Raw genomic sequence first — 17030 nt, 5'->3', positions numbered from 1 at the left:
GGAATGCGGAAATGTTGAAGCACTATGTCAAACTTTTTTGAAACGGGGTCAAGTCACATTCAGCCAGCGTGGGAAAGCAAGAGAAAAAAAAAAAAGTTGAGGAGAGGGGAAAAACAAAAAAAAAAAAAAAAAAAGGCAGCAAGCTGCTGCTGCTCCCAGGCAGAACAGAGGCCGAGGGAGCGAGCGAGGAGCGGCAGCGCAGCGCCGGGGCAGCGGCGGAGCGGCGGCGGCGCCCAGGGCCGGTGGTGCCCGAGCCCCGCACCGCAGGCTGCGGCCGGCGGGGCTGCCGTCGTGGCGCTGCAGCTCCCCGGGGGCCGCCGGCCGCGATTTTTATTTCGCATTTTCCTTTTCCCCGGGCAGGGTGGGGGCGGGAGGAGCGGGCTGGGGGACGAGTGCGAGCTCCTTCTGCGCCAAGGTGCAGCCCGGCGGCGGCGGCAGGAGGATGCGAGCCGAGGGCGGCCGAGCCGCGGAGCAGCTACCTGTGTGGCCCGGGCGGCCGCTGCCGGGACCTGCCGGAGACATCGCCATGTGAAGGGGCAGACCCCAGGCCGGCTCTCCACCCCGCCTCGCTCAGTGGGAGGTTTGTGTTAGAGAGGACTCACCCCCTCCCTCCCCCCCACCCACCCCCCGGGGCTGAGGATTATTTGGGGAGCCGGTGGCGGTGCAGGGGACCGTGGCGCACACCAGGTAACGCGGGGCGCCCATGTGCTCCGCGCACCCGGCTCTGCGGCGTGGCCCACACGCTGCCCCCTCCCTGCCCGGCCCGGGAGCCCACGCCGAGCACCCCCCCCGCGGGCGGCACCGCGGGCGAGTCCCTTGGGCCGCCGGGCCGGGGCAGCGCAACCCGCGGTGCCGCCGCAACGCCCTGGGGGTCGGCGCGGGGGCGCGGAGGGGACCACGGGGGAGGGGGGGCCCTCCGGCGGAGCCGCCGGGGGAGTCCCCTCGTTGTCCTGCCGCGCAGCCGAGCCGAGCCGGGCCGCCCCCCCCCCCCGCTCCATCCGCTGAGAGGAAACGCGGGGACGCGTCTCCCCGCGTGTCCCCCGCCGCCACCCCCCGCCGCCTACGGGGCGCCCGCGGAGGGGAGCTCGCCGGCGCGGTGGGGGCAGCGGGGGCCAGGGGCAGCCCCGGTGCCCCGCCGTGCCCGGGGAGGGCGAGCACGGGTAAGTTTCCACGCGGCCGCGCCGGGGCAGAGGCCCGCCAGCTCCGCCGCCACGCACACGCGGCGCCGCTGCCCGCCGCCGGGGGGCGCCCTGCGAGCGGCGCGGGCCGGGGGGGCGCGGGCGGCCGCGCGGGGGGAGCGGGGCGGGCGGGGATCCCCCAGCACCGCGGGGCTCGGCCGAGGGCAGGGGACCCCCGGGGCTCGGCCGAGGGCAGGGGACCCCCGGGGCTCGGGGGCGGGCAGGGATCCCCCAGCACCGCGGGGCTCGGCGGAGGGCAAGGGACCCCCGGGGCTCGGGGGCGGGCGGGGGACTCTCCCGCGGTCGGTGTCGCCCGGTGATGCTGCAGGAGGGTGGCGCGGGGCTGTCCGCTGGCTGGGGCGGTGCGGTGGCGGCTGTGGTGGTGGGAACTGACGCCGGCGAGGCAGGGAGCCGCCTCTGGCTGCAGCCGGGGAGAAGGGATGAGCAGCGGGCACAGGTTTCTTCGAGACTGCTCTTTTCATCTGCAACTAGGGTGTAAAATCAGCGTAAGTGTGCGGAATACCCCTGGCTTTGTGCGTGGATTCCACTTAGGGGATCCCCGACTGAGCTGTCTGGAGCTCTTTAATGCTAGCATGGTAAAAATGCAGCGTGGGAGAGAGCTGCAGTCGTGGTCATAGTATTGCTATATTAAAAAGGGGCAGGGAGAGAATTGATATGGAGTTTTGTGAAGGGAGAGGATTTGCCCAGTCCTGCAGAAAGTGGATGAAACTGGATGCAGAAGGAACTGCTTCTGCTCTCCAGCCTTATGCACTCAGAGCAGAACATGCGGTTCCTGAGGACATCTTTCATCATTCTGGTTTGCAAGGAACTGCAGGTGATACAATGGTAGCAGTATCCACAGCCAAAACCCTTGCTTGTTGATAAGTTGGCTAGAGTGCACATTCCTGAATTTACCTCAGCACACAATGCTCCATAACGTATTATTGTCATTTAAACATGTACGTATTTCTCCTCCCCACAGGCACTTTGAGGCAGGACCTTGTTTCTTGCAGTGTGTTCATGATGTGTTCATGAAGGGCTTAGCACAGGAGACAGCAGACCAAGGCACAAACCTCTAAATGCTATTAATTGCAAGCAAGTGACAGTAATGGGATATCTTTCCAAGAGTCCACCATGTGCAATGAAGAAAAGTTCTTTGGCGTAACTTCTTCTCAGCCATGCATAGTTAGCTCTGCCATCCCCATCACCCATGTGTCACAGGGTCGTCATATTTAGCCCATTGCTCAGTAAAACCCCTCAGCACACCACTGCTCTGTAGCTGTGTGCATAGCCTTTTGCGCAGACTGTGATAACTTTGTACTGTTGTATCAGTCATGCAGGGACGTTGATACATATGTCACCCTCGTGGCTCACATCCTCCTTTCCACCATGTTTTTGCTTTGCATGTAAAGTAATGAAGTAAACTAAACTCACTTTTCTTGCTTGGTTTGTCCTTTCAGATCTAATTGGCTTTACACAGGCAATGCTCCTGAAGACTGTATGATAAGTCCTGGTGGCTGAAAGAGGAGGCACATTGGAGACTGTACAGAAAAGGAACAAGAACAGGAGGGCAAGAGCTTCTTACTGCCCCTCTGGCAGAGGTACGAAGCGCGTGGCCTATCTGCAACGCAAGCAAAGGACTAGTTTTCAGAAAGTAAGCGAGACTGAGAGCCACCTCAAGGCACTTGGAACTCGAGAGGAAGAGGAGTGGTGCCAGCATGGATAAGGACAGCACAAACCTGGCTGACCAGCAGTATGAATATGTGGCCGAGATTGGGGAAGGGGCCTACGGAAAGGTGTTCAAAGCCCGAGACTTGAAGAACGGAGGTCGCTTTGTTGCGTTGAAGCGGGTACGGGTGCAGACCAGTGAGGAGGGAATGCCAGTGTCTACCATCCGAGAGGTGGCGGTTTTGAGGCACCTGGAGACGTTCGAGCACCCCAATGTGGTCAGGTGAGGAGGTGGGACCAGTGTCCTGATCAGTGGAGTCCTGGGTTTAGTACGTGAATTGGGCAAGCAAGAGTTTGGGGACCTAAATGGAATGGACACTAGTTTGGGTTTGTGGCTGAAGTGAGCACTAAACTGTGTACGTGAAGTGTGGTTTGAGGCTTCAACAGGCGATGGTGCTGCCTGCCAGACCTCACCTCATCCCTGTGCATTGCTTCCCACACACACAAACACCTATCTCCAGAGGCATAGATGTGTGACTTGTGTTGTAATGAATGGGCAAGGAGCCATATATACATTATTTCCTCAGGCATAAGAGAGGATGAAAAAAAACTCCCTGCTTTTGTCTGAGCTATTAGTATTGCCAGCCAGCTGATTTTTAGCAGCTTTGTTCATTACAGAAATGGCAAAAGTGAGAGCAGTAATAAAATGTGCATTCTGTCTTTTTAGATGCTTTTGTAGAGAGCTGTAGATTATCATGTTAAACAGAAGTAACAGCTTAAGACCTGAAGCTTTGCAGGCAGCCTCATGGTTGAGTCCTCTTTGACTGGTACTAGTTTCACTATGTGCTGCTGATTGTGCTGTCAAGAATGCAACAGTACAGGTGTCAGACCTTGCTTGTAAAATGGTGGCAGTGACCCCAGGATGTCCTTTCTGTCGTGTCAATAGCATAAACCCTGGATAAATGATGTGTTCTCAGTGATAAAGCTAGCCCTACTTTGACCTCTTAGATTTTTCTATAGTCGGAAACCTTCAGCAGCCCGTGAGCATCTTTTATTAATACTGTAAGCTTTGAGAGGTAAGGTTCACTTTGCAGATACCCAGATATGCAGTGATTTCAAACTGGTCAGCATCTTGCTGGTGGTGCTGTCTTAGCAAGACTATTTCCTGTTCTTCGTGTTATTGTAAGCATATATTGCATAGCAAAAGGAAAATATTTTGCACTTCACTAACACCAGGCCTAGAGAAATAGACGCTGGAGTTAGAGGTGACCTTCAAAAATGCTTTGCACCTGTAATAATCCTTTTTTTAGGGTCTGAGATGAGGGGGTTTTATTAGGTGCAAGAGGAAAGATGAGGCAGAAAATAATATTTGAAACTCAAAAGTCAATAGCTAGAGATAAATTAATTTTTGTTCATTTTAAGGCAGCATAATGCAGCAGTCTTACTTGTGTCAAAATTGAATAGGCAAAGTGTGTGTATTCCGAAATACTGATAATGGAGTGCGTGTCATCAGCCTCACTTCAGTGAGCAATGGGATACAGACTGCAGCTCACACTTCCACTGCTAATCAAGCAAATCCACAATTCGCTTAATAACCATTATTTTGCCTGGCACTTAGTAATGCCAGGGGCTTAGTAAATAAATTTTAAAAGTGGGGATATCTTTAGGTGGACAACATACATTTGATCACCATATCGAGGGGCTCTGTTTACGGAGGAGTGCGCACAAAGTTCTTCCTTGGCAGTAGAGAGATAATTGGGAGTTCTCAAAATCTCTGAAATCCAGCCCATTAATTTATGAGAGTAAATGAGGATTCAGTTGTCCAGGTTTAGACATTTACACATTTGGAAAGTGTAAACCTTGTTTGGGAATAATTCAACGTAACAATACTTATGAATTTTTCTGCCATTGAGGTCTTTCCATGTGAAGTAAAAGATTTTTTTTAAGAGCTTTCTAGTCTTGAATTCAGCAAAATCATGAAAATAAAGTTCTTGTTTTCCAAAGAGCTATTTGATGAACTGACTGTGCAGCTGCAGGCTTCTTTTGCTTGGTTTAAGTGCAGTTGAATCTGGACAGATCGTTGCATAAATACATTGAAGCTTCAAATATTTTTACAAGTTTGAATGAAAACTAATTCTCTGCAAAGCAGTAAGTATTTCAACCAGCAATATGAGAATGTAATTTCAATATAAAGATCTCTGAAAGTGTGTTTCAGGTCCTCATAGTGGTGTTGTGAAGCCTGTGCTTTTTGCCATAAGCAGCATTTCAGACACAAGGACTTGGTCTGTGATGAATCAGGGTGCCTGGGATCTTGGTTGCACATCTTTTTCCACAAACAAGTAGGGGAAGATGAGGCATTTCAAACATTATCTCTTCTAAAATGTGAGGAATGCTATTCAAAAACTCACCTCTTTTGTGCATGTTTTTAATCTGTAGAGCCCTTTGGAGTGACTGAAATCATATCCTTAAAATAGAAGAAATATTTGAGAATATTTAAATGGCCCAGTTCTGTTACAAAATAAAGTAGAAGAGTTTGCAATTTATTGAAATTAAACATCTATTTTTGTATTATGTAAATATACTCAGAGAAAAGGAAATACTGTAAAAGAAGATCAGCAGTTTTGAGTTGCTGACCTAACTCTACTTAATTATTGAACATATTGTGCTCAAAAAATGTTCATTGTTTGGGCATGCATTCTGGAAGCTGCTGTCATGGCCAGGCTACTAAATAAAAACAATGCCAAATGCATTGTCTGCATACTGGATTAAAATGTACATTGTTTTCAGAGCACTAGGATAACAACACCAATATTTAAGATCAAATGTTTTTGATTTTGAGGGGATATCCGAGCTTTTTTCTGAATATTACAGGTAACTAGCCTGAGAGAACTCAGTTGGAACTGCGAATGTGTTGTATCTGTTACCTCTGAGTAGTGGCATGTGTGATCCGTGAGTTGCTCAATGCCAACCAGTAGTCATTCTGTGAGTCAAAGCCTAGACTTTTAAAGCGATGAGCCTCATACACCTTGTGCTCAGCTGTGGTGCTCTGGCATCAGCTGATGGCAGTGGCAGAAATCACAAGCCACATGAACTTAGGCTGAGTGTCATGCTCAACTCAAATGTGGAGCACAGCAGCCCAGGGCTTCTCTGTCGCCATAAAGTGGTGCTAAACATGAAGAACAGTTTCAGAAGGAAAGCCCCAGTGCTACCAGGCAGAAGTAGAGCTCCATGGCTTTGTTGGTCGTAGAACCAGGATTCAGAACCAGCATTGCTACTGCAGGTTTGTCATAGTGATTGTAGATTCACTTCATCTGAGAAATGGCTAGAGCCAAAACTGATTCCTAGTGCCTGGCATTAGCATTGGAAGAGAATTTTCTATGTAAAGGAGAAATGTCTAAATAGCACAAAATAATTTTAAACACAATATTTATCATAGTTTTCCATGCTACTGCTTGCTAATTATGAGAAGTTTGTTTCATGTTCCTTTGTTCCAAGTCTGTATTCATACAGTGAAGAGATGCATTTTTTGCAGCACAGGTGCTTTTACAATGATAGATCATGAAATGAGATAAGATTTCACTGCAGAATAAAGAAAAAAGTTGTAAGAAAAGAATCAAAAGGAAATAAGATATTCAACAGAAAAGTGATGTTAGTGGAAGTCTCTGAACTATAATGGAAGTAAGGCCTTGAGGACTGATCTAAAATTTTTCACTGTCAAGAATGGTGTATAGAAAGGCATGGGAAAATGCAGTTAAAAGGATAATTGCAATGTGCTTAAAATCCTCTCCTGTTCACATTGACCCTTTGTATAGAGTTCCTCTCCACCAGAACGCCTTACTCTATTTATCTTCACAAACCAAAGTTAAAAATAGAATCTTCAAAAGTAAATATTACTGTGAATTCCTTTAAAACTAGGTCCGTCATAGGCTTGGAAAAGTCCCTTTTAACTGGTAGGGTGATTAAGATGCTCCTCTAGCTCACCTTTCAGATCATAAGATGTAGTGCTTTACTAAAACTTTACTACATACAATAAGTAAATCTGGCAAAAATTGGTCCAGCGCTTACATAGTTTAGTGCTGTTCTGTTTGGGCAAAATTAAATATATGTAGATAAAGAACAGACTTTGCCAGGAGTAAATGACACATTAGATTCAGGAAACTCTTGTGTGTAAAACTAGGAGTATTCCATGATGCTATATATCTGTAAAAATTCTTCTTGTGATTATAATGCTAAATTCAGCTATATATTGCATTCAGTTTATCTCTCTCCTGCTGGTAATCAGAGGAATAATTTTCCCCTAATCTTAATCATCCATCAAACTGAATTCACACTCTGGGAAGGTGATATGCAAGACAGATAACTGTAATTCTTGCCATGCTTGTTTTCTATCCTGTTTATATTCAACAGTTTTAATAGTACTAAACCTTAAGCAAATAGAACAAAGCTGCAAAGCTGTGTATTTTTGCTTCCTATCTCATAATTTTTTAATTAATACAACTTCTTTAGTATTTTCATGGGTTAGTAAGTGTTCGATTTTAAAATTACCAACACTATATTGAATATGACCTATTACAATGTAATCTAATCTGGGTTATTATTTCAAAAGTAAGTGTCAGAAATCTTGCCATTCAAGGTGATTATAGCCATATAAGAAGGAATTAAAAATCTTAATACTCTCCTTCCTGTTAACTTGCAAAATAGATGCTCCAGCTGATTGATTTAGGTTAAACAGAATGATGCACCTAGTTGAAGTCTAACTCTATTCCTCACTCTTTTTGGTATACAAATCAGTGGAGGGAGAACACAGTAGTTATGAGTATTTGCACAATTATGCCATGTTCAAGGTTTTATGTTACTTTATATCCATAAATGACAGCATAAACTGCCCTCTGAGGTACAGCAGTACTCTCATACTGCTTTTCCTTACTTTTGCAGTCCAGTGGTCCATGATGTTATCTCTTGGTTTACACTTGGGTGCTTGATGGAGCCCATCAACTGTTTCCCTTGGCAAGGCAGTCTGAGTGTGGGGGGGAGAGGTTTGGGCACACGTCACTCCCCGGTCCTATTGTACCCTGACATAAAGACCATCACTTACTTGACCTTGCTCAAAGGTCCCAGAACTGTATAAAAGGTTTGCTGCTTAAAATTTCCCTATACTTAGAAGGTATCTTTTTATAAGTATCTTAACGTCCCCTGTCTGACCTGATAAAGCATTCAGAACATGTGTATAGCAGCTCATCAATACCTAGCTAACCTTTTGCGAGGCAATTTGAACGTGTAGTTGTTTTGCTTTTTTCTCTTTGTTGAAATGAAATGATGGAGGAACATAGAGAGGGAAAAATATTCAAAAGGCGGTAGTTAATTTTACTTCTCTTTCCATTTTGTGGTGATGCCAATATTGGCTTCTGACTTTATTACCGTACTGTTAATAAGTTTAAAGGATGATCTTCTTAAAATCATTGAGATGTTCCATCCTGTCAAGTGAAACATTTCTATTTTGGGGGGTGTTTGTCTCTAGTGAATTCTGCTTCCTTCCTTACTTCCTTTTTCTGCCAAGCTAATGTTAAACTTCTAGTGTGTGAAGTCATTCTTGCACATCAGCAGTGCACTGTTTTGTGCGATACAATTTATTTTTGTGTAGCACCACTCATATGGCATCTGGCAGGCCCCAGGAGACAAAGAAATGGTGACCCCTGCATTGCTAGCTGCAGGGATTGTCTTGCACACAGAAAGAGTAAAATAAGATGCAGGGATGGAGTGGAACAGAAACTGAACTTGACACTTGCCAAGTATTAGTGTGGCAGATGAATCGCAGCTGAGGTAAAAATGGTGGATGAGTAATGGGAAGGAAAAACTGAATGAGCCTCGGAATCGATTTTAGTCTAACACAAACAGGATGGTCTTCAAGGCAGATGTGAAGACAGGAAGTGCTTTGGCGGGAGAGAAGCATTTCCAGGCTGCAGAGCAGTGGTGGTCAGAGAGAAAGGGAGACAGTCCCTGCGCTGCCCACCTACTGTGAGAAGGGACACTGCAAAGGTCTTGGGGAGGGAGGGACTGCTGGCCTGGAAATATGGCTTCTCTGATGGCAGGAGGGCAGAGGGGAATGTTGTGGTTGCCACTGAATAGAGTTTGGTGGTAGGTGGGACTTGGAGAAGTTTGTTAAGTTGGCAGAGACCATTGGACAGAGACTGCACATGAATGCTGGCCTGTCATCATTTGCTTGCAACCTTACAATACACAGAATGAGCATGTACAGGGAAAATAAGTGATATTCTTCCTGTCCATATGAATTGTTTATTAGTTATGGATGTGATGATGTAGTTTGAATACATGATCTGCCAGAAACAGGACAAGATAAGAACACATCAGGAAGGAAGGGTTGAATACGAAATAGACTTCTGAGCCTTAGGAAATTCAGTTTCTGGAGGGAGTACAAGAGCTTTTTCTGAAAAGTATTTTATCTTATTCTGAATCTAAGCTTTTTACGAAAAACATGTTTCCAGTCTTTGTGAGAGTAAATATTAGCCATTTTAGATTATATCCAGTGCTCCCTGCCTTCTTTTGATCTGCGGATGGTTGTGTCTGCTGTTCTTGAAGACGTCTAGTTTTGCTGGGTCTTGCACAGAATGGAAAACCAACTCATTTTGCCACAACGATTGTTGGTGGCAGGCTGTGACTGCCAGGTGAGGCATCAGCATCCCCAGGGTTAATGGAGTGGGATCCAGGATTCAAAACTGAGCCTTGAAAAGAACAAGAAAATGGATGGTCCACACTCACAAGCAGGAACCAAGGTAGATTCACTGGGACTTTCTGGTTTGCTTGATGGTATCTACCTCTGGCTGAAGTGTGGAACAAAGCAGGGAGAAGAAAAGTGATGCTTTCCAGATGTTTGAAAGAGAGTAGTCTGGAGCTGGAGGCTGTGACTTAGCAAAGCACCGAGTGAGTCACTCAGGTACACTTGGTGGGATTTAAGCCATTGTGTGAAGCTTAGCACAAATCTAAGTGCATTATCAAATGGAAAGACCTATGACATGAAGAGTGCACTGAATTTTAAGACTTTCTGAATAGAGTTCAGGGACAATATACATTAGAATATGAATCACAGATACTGATTCTTATCATGTATTAGATTAAAGCCTTATTTCTAGAGAATGGTTCTATTAAAAGTTAAATTGCACAGAGTAAGTAATACAACTATCCTGATGGAGCAGTAATGTGAATTTGACATCAAGAGTGATTACTTGTCTTTGTGGTAATTCTTAGGTGATGTAATTTAGTTCTGAAGTTTTAAAATTATTTTGTGAAATTTCATAACACTAAGTAAAATAAAAGTTGCTGCTCATTCCAAAACTTTGCTGTATACAGAAGATTTGCTTTTCACTCTTGTTTCTTAATGATCTAACAAATTATCGAAAGATAACTGTGCCCATATACATATATAACTAAGCTGAGTTTTTTCTTTTAAAAGAGAGGAAATTTTCCCACCTATTCCCGTTCTTGATATCTCTTTAAATTCTGAAAAATACTTGTAAGCATGCATGCGTGATTGTTTAACAGTTATACCTTTAAACTGTAAGGCATTGATAAATAAACCACTTCAGAATTTTCCAAGGAGTGGTTTTTTCCATTGTATACTTTGACATTTTCCATTTGGGAAACCACCATTTGGTAAGCTTTTGATGAGATGATCATCAAAGAGTGGAAATATGTCTGTTGATTTCTGAACTCTTTCAAAATACCTCATTGCATCCAAATTATTGTATTGGTTTTCCTATTTATTTATTTACCTTTCACCTTTGAAAATTTGTCTCATCCTTAGAAAATGAAGGAAATATTCCACTAAATAATCCTTTTGAAATTAAACCTTAAAATTCTAACAACACTCTTCCATATGATACTTTAGATGTCTTTTTAGGGTTTTAGAAGAAGATGGCTTTCTAGTCTCAGAAGGACCAAGTGATTTCACATACCTAAATGCAGGGTGTGCCAGTTTGCTGATATTTGTAGCGTTGCTCTAGGGTGCATTTCCCATGACATACCTAGCAAACAATCTACAGACCGAGCAAAAAGTTCCATACTGTTTTAAAAGGGTTCATACTAACACTGACTGTTTATCACTCTGGATTATCATTAACAGATGATCTTCTCTTAATAAAAGAAAATAAACCCCAAAAAACTATCTCAGCCATTAATTCATCTTTGCAGGAATTTCCTGTATTTAATGATTGAAAACTCAGTTCTAGTGCAGATGAATCATACTGAGTTTAAGTGAAACCTATTGAGTTTGGACTTTTGAAACATTAGTCAGTGCAGAATGTTACATATTTTGATAGAAACAGAGAAACTGAGTGAGAACTAGAATGGAAAAGCCTGTGTGATTTTTTTTCTCTCTTTTATGTGAAGCTTTGGCTAGTCTTTTAATATCTATTTGAAGTGTAGTCGCTGTGATAAATTGCTGTTTAACAATGCTAGAGAATTCCCTTCTCCCTGAAATCAATTAATTATAAACTGGAAATTTCAGTACTTTGTTCACCGTTTCTTAAGTTAACATATTTCTAGGAGCTTTCTGTGATCGTAATTCCTAGCTGCACTGGTGCTTTTGTTTCTCTTCATCAGTGGAGCCAGAGCTCTACTGTAAGGATAGAATTCTATCACTTTTTTTTTTTTCCACATTTGATGTGGTATTTTGCATACAGCTGCAGAGTAGACAGTTACCTTTGAAAAGAACATTTGGCTGGTTTAATTTGATTAGAGCAAACCACCTCAATCATTACTGAACTAAGACCGTTTTCATTTTAACTTGGCAGTAGGAGTTGGGAATGTACTGACTGTGCTTAGATGTTTGGGGGAGGACTCATTTGGACACACAGCTACCACTGAAGTGAAACGGCCTTAGAGAACCTTGCCCACTCTGCTCTTTCCCCATAGAAAAGGAAGGCTGTAAAGCCACTGAATGTCACGTTTAACTTTCTCTGATTATGACAAGGAATTGGACTCCTTATGAGTGTTTCTACAAAAAAAATTGGAAATGTTTAACACATAGAAATGCAGAATCATACAATTTTTAAAAAACACTGTGATATTAAAAATATATATAGGATGTGAAAGTCGTTTATTTACAACAAACTTAAACATGCCTAGCAACAGCATTTTGAATAAAGTTATTATAAAATCCAGCATGTTAAGAGAAATACGGTGAGATTCTCATAGATACATTATATCAGCGTGAGTAAGTCTTAGTAAGATTCCCACATTGTCATTCTCTGAGTTTTGACCTTCTACCCCTTTTTCTCATCATATAAATATACTGTGATTTTCTTTAAGTTGCATATTAAAGATAAAATTAGATAATTCAGATTTACAGTATTATGTATAATATATGACTTTTGCTTTTGAGTTTCCCTCACTGGTAATGACATAATTTTTCTAGGAAAACTCTTGTGGCTGTCTAGAATATAAATGTATCTCATAATAAATGACAGCCCTTCAATAAATTATAGTCAACTGGTATTCTCTAGAAAATATGGTTCTTATCTGTAAGTGCTCTGACTTTACCGTAGTGGATCATCATATATACAGTATTTTAACCTGAAGATTATAGCTGAAGGAAGAGCTTCTGCTGCTCTTGTATTATGTTCTGAAAAGCAATATGCATAGTTAATTGTTCATTTATGTGACCAGCCTAACACTTGATACTAATGACAAAATTGCATACATATCTTCCAGCTAATCCAGTAATCCAGCTGCAAATTTAAGGCTCGAGTTTCTGCTGGTGAATTTAAGGTCCATAGATCTACACTGATTCAAACAGCTCTGGTTGTTCAAATCATAAAGTCGTAATTTAAGATGAACAAAAATGCATTAGGACAGGCAGACTGTGCAGAGGTGTCCTATCAAGCATGCACATTTGAGACTTCACCATTTACATTTTAGATGCTGCAACTATTGAGTTCACCAAACTGGGGTATAAAAATAGTTTAGTCATTAGGAGGTTTTTCACTGATCTGGATTCAGAGTTTCTGTTGACTTTCTGTTGACCTTCTGTTGACAGAGTTTCTGTTTCACTCCTTCTAATTACACTCCCTTTTAGCACCACAAATAATTCCTCTCTAGCTTAGTATGTATCCTCTGAAATACTCAATATCCTCTATGTTTTCCCCTAAGCATTTTGTGCAGTGCTGTGCTTACCCTGGAACTCCAGGTTGCATCACAGACACAATCATTTCAGTGCTGTATACATCTCTTCTTCAAATGCAAATGCAAATGCCTCTGGAGCTACAGTTAGAGACTTTCTGATTACTGTACAGCATTGAAAGTTTATATCTAATGTTACTCGCTAGCACAACACTAGGACCTTTATTACTGATTTCCAGCTCCCTTCAGTGAAAGTTAATGACCTGTATTACTTTTCTCTACTAGGAAGTAGAGGTAAAGTGAATCTTGTTTTGCTAACTTCATCTATCGACAGACTTTGTTTGTATTTGTGAGCTTTATGACATAGAGATTGAGCAGCATCTGCACTTTTAACTAATTTGTTGTTTATCCTTAGATAACCTTCAAGATTGTTAATGGAGATAGGCCTACCCACAGATCTTTGTGGTTTCCTCGCAGACATCTCTAATCAATTTGTTGCCTTAATGTTTCTCTCTGCTTTTTATGAAAAGCCGAGCAACAAGTTTTGATCAAAGCAGTAATACCCATATCCAGACAGGTTGGAATCAATGACTGTAGTCTGAAAATCAGAATTAAATGTCTCATTAAACTTAAAAGATTTGGCATTCTTGTAAGGGCCCAGACAAGTCAGTACTTCTGCAAAACTGAGCCACCTGTATCTCTTCATTGTACAGAATCCCATTCATCATATTGCTACGTTTGTAACATCATTTAAGACAAAAAAAGTGTTACCTGGCATTACTGAATTCTATGCTGCTTATTATTCATATTGCCTCTGTTCTTAAGAACTCAAGAAGGTTTCATTACTTCTTAATTTTATGTGGTCAGATTAAAACATCTGTTAGAGAAGTCAGTTATTTCAAAGGCAAATGTTTATGCAGTAGTGAAAACATGCAAACAGAAATGAGACTGGAACTGAAGATCCTGGCAGTACAACAGCAAGAATAGTTAGGATTTGCACAGAAGAGTCGGGTAACCTGTTTGATTGAAAATGAAAGGTACTTGTGGCTGTAGATAAATTGTAGACAGGTGAATGACACTGATGAGGGAGTCTTCTTAGAAGACATTTAAAGTATATTGGAACATCCCAAATTAGTAGGATACTGCAATGTCTGTAAGGAAATACAGAAATTTACTCCAGTAACCTAAAGTTTAGAGTAAACAAGACTATTCTGCAGAAGCAAAGCTTAAGTCATAAGAAAATATGAATCTTCTGCCATCCTCTAGATCAGTGAAAGGGTATTGAGCCTGTAATTCTGGAAGAAGCTGTAAAGTCAATTGAGTTTACTAAAACAGTAATAAAGGACAATTTCAACCACTGTTCATAATAGACAAGGTTTAAAGTCAAAACTTAAACTGTCATTGAAGCAACTGTTCCTGGAAAAAAAAGAGAGATCACTCTCTACCTAACCTGAAGGAACTTGCAAAGCTGGTTGAAGAAACTCTAATAGTCAAGACACACAGTCATAGTGGCCACAATAATTAAATCTGATATCCTTGGGAAAGGGGTGGTTCCCAAACTTGATGTAGTAACAATAGACTTTAGAAAAGAGAGATTAAGAAACAAAAAGTAATCAAAAATTTAACTGTCAAGAGGAATTATATGAAAAAGCTTAGATTTAAAATGGTAGGTACTTAAATAGAGAGTTGTAGCGGCATGTTTTGTCACTTGGGTCATATGCCATTCCTTAGTGTGATGCTATTTCCTGTCACTGGAAATCCTGGTTGCTGCTTCTGACCTATAACCTTTTCCTGGCTGCTAGATATAGCAGGTCAGTTTAAGAGTATTGCATCCTCAAACTCTCTGGAGGAGTGGGGAACGTCAAAGAGAGACACCAAACTTTCTTCACCCTTTTTATGGCTGTGCTCCAGTGTATCATGGTGGATTCACAAAAGGTACAAATAGCCATACGTAACAAACAGGGTTGTAAGATAATTGTGAGCAGACTCTTAAATTTAACCAACTGAATATTAAAAGTATACTTCATCCTTCTCATTTAGAGTATCCCCATTGTGAATGCAGAGCAAGCGTGTGCTAGGTGCTGCAGCTGGGTCAGGGCATCCCCTGTTATCAATACAGGCTGTGGGATGAACAGATTGAGAGTAGCCCTGCCAAGAAGGACTTGGGGGTGCTGGTAGATGAGAGGCTGGACATGAGCTGGCAATGTGCACCTGCAGCCCAGGAAGCCAGTTGTGTTCTGCGCTGCATCAAAAGCAGCGTGACCAGCAGGTCGAGCAAGGTGATTCTGCCCATCTGCTCTGCTCTGGTGAGACCCCACCTGGAGTGCTGCATCCAGCCCTGGGGTACCTAGCACAGGAAGGACATGGACCTGTTTGAATTGGGTCCAGAGGAAAGCCACCAATTTGGTTAGAGGAATGGGCATCTGTCTTACGAGAAAAGGCTGAGAGAATTGGGATTATTCAGCCTGGAAAAGAGAAGGCTTGGGGGTGACCTAGTTGCAGCCTTCCAGTCCCCGAAGGGAGCCTACAAGAAAGATGGAGAGGGACTTTTTATGAAGGCATGAAGTGACAGGACAAGGGGGAATGGATTCAAATCGAGAGTAGGTTTAGCGTAGATATTAGGAAGAAATTCTTTACTGTGAGGGTGATGAGGCCCTGGAACAGATTGCCCAGAGAAGTTGTGGCTGCCCCATCCCTGGAAGTGTTCAAGGCCAGGTTGGATGGAGCTCTGAGCAATGTGGCCTAGTGAAAGGTGTCCCTGTGCACGGCACGGGGGTTTGGCACTAGGTGATCTTTTAAGGTTCCTTCCAACCCTTACCATTCTATGATTCTAATTCAGAGTGGTCACCCAACTGTAGCCTGCTAGAGCTCAATGAGATTAATGCCAGTCAGTAAAGTTTGAGGGTGAAAAGTGGAAACGCTAAGTAGGGACTTTGTGCAGCACATAACATATGTTACAAAATCAAATAGGAAATTATTTTGGGGTTGGGGGAACAAAGAACTAGCATTGATATCAGAGAGTACTTAGACTATGAGAAATTAGATGGAAGAAGAAATTAGTTTTACAGTGGAATTTATTTTTTTACCGAAGTCTGTAGCATATGGATTGTTGGTAAGAGCTTGTACAAGACACTTCTTTCATCAATTGGCAAAAATTATGTACTTTCCCTAATAGCAGAGTGTGGGTTTCTGTGAGATGTACTGACTTCGAACAATCTGTTTCTAGTTTGCATTTGGCATTAAAGTACTAAAGGGAACAGGATGTATCTGGGATGGGTGGGCATTGCCTGCTTATCTTGCACCCAATTTTAAGCTCCAGCAGAAGCCATTTTGGTAAAAAGTTGTTAATATTTTATGAGAGGAAAAGTAATTGAAGATATGTGTTGGAAATGGCTGCTCATGCAGTCTACAAGTAGTTTAAGGCACCTTTCAAAGCTTTCTCAGTTGTGGTTTCTCTTTTTGTCATTACCCTTTACTCTGCCATACTGGTCTTGTACAGGATTTGCCACTGAGTGAGCTAGTTATTGGTAAATTGTCATTACTGGTAAAATTCTGATGCTGTACATAGTTTCATTGCCTCAAATTAATTTTGAGCAAATTACATGATTGTACAAGGGCAAATAGTTGGAAAATTCTGGTGTCTAACTTATATTCCCATCTGAATTATTGAAGACCTGGGTTCTTGAAGAACAGTAGTGTTATACCTTTATCTTAGAGAATAATTTTGAGGGAATTTTTATTCTTCCATAATCTCAAAACATGTCAGCCCACACTGCTCCGCAATAGCCTTCAAAATAAAAATCAGTCAATAATACTAACAGATTCTGCTCCATCATTTTTTTATGTTGGGTGTCTGTTGGAGCTAGTTCTTTTATAGCTCGGTTTAACAAGGCTTGAAAACAGCTTTATTTGTTATGGAACTATTAAAACAATATAGTAGTAGTAAAGCAAATAGGCTGCTCTGTTAAGCTGTTTGGATATGCATATTACATATGTATGGTATTTATGTGGAAAAGGAAAACCATGAAAATTTCAAGATCTGACTACATT

At 42.6% G+C, this 17030-nt stretch overlaps 1 protein-coding gene across 4 annotated transcripts in view; it reads left to right on the top strand.

The window, feature by feature from the left end:
* The first annotated feature begins 407 nt into the window (after positions 1-407).
* The window catches only part of CDK6 (cyclin dependent kinase 6), a 133704-nt gene continuing 117081 nt past the window's right edge, over positions 408-17030 (top strand). For 2 of the 4 annotated variants that reach the window (XM_027749095.2, XM_039379989.1), the window contains exons 1-2: positions 408-580; positions 2639-3129. In XM_027749095.2, coding sequence (XP_027604896.1) covers positions 2897-3129 — 233 coding nt within the window. In that variant the 5' untranslated portion in view covers positions 408-580; positions 2639-2896. Of the gene's footprint in view, positions 581-745; positions 1161-1660; positions 1685-2638; positions 3130-17030 lie in introns of those variants that run through there. The other 2 variants (XM_027749097.2, XM_027749099.2) reach the window with 2 other exon arrangements.

Source organism: Pipra filicauda, unplaced genomic scaffold, assembly GCF_003945595.2.
Source record: "Pipra filicauda isolate LSUMZ 115617 unplaced genomic scaffold, ASM394559v2 scaffold105_size2325265_pilon, whole genome shotgun sequence".
Taxonomy (NCBI): Eukaryota; Metazoa; Chordata; class Aves; order Passeriformes; family Pipridae; genus Pipra; species Pipra filicauda.
This window is presented reverse-complemented; position numbering and strand designations above follow the sequence as displayed.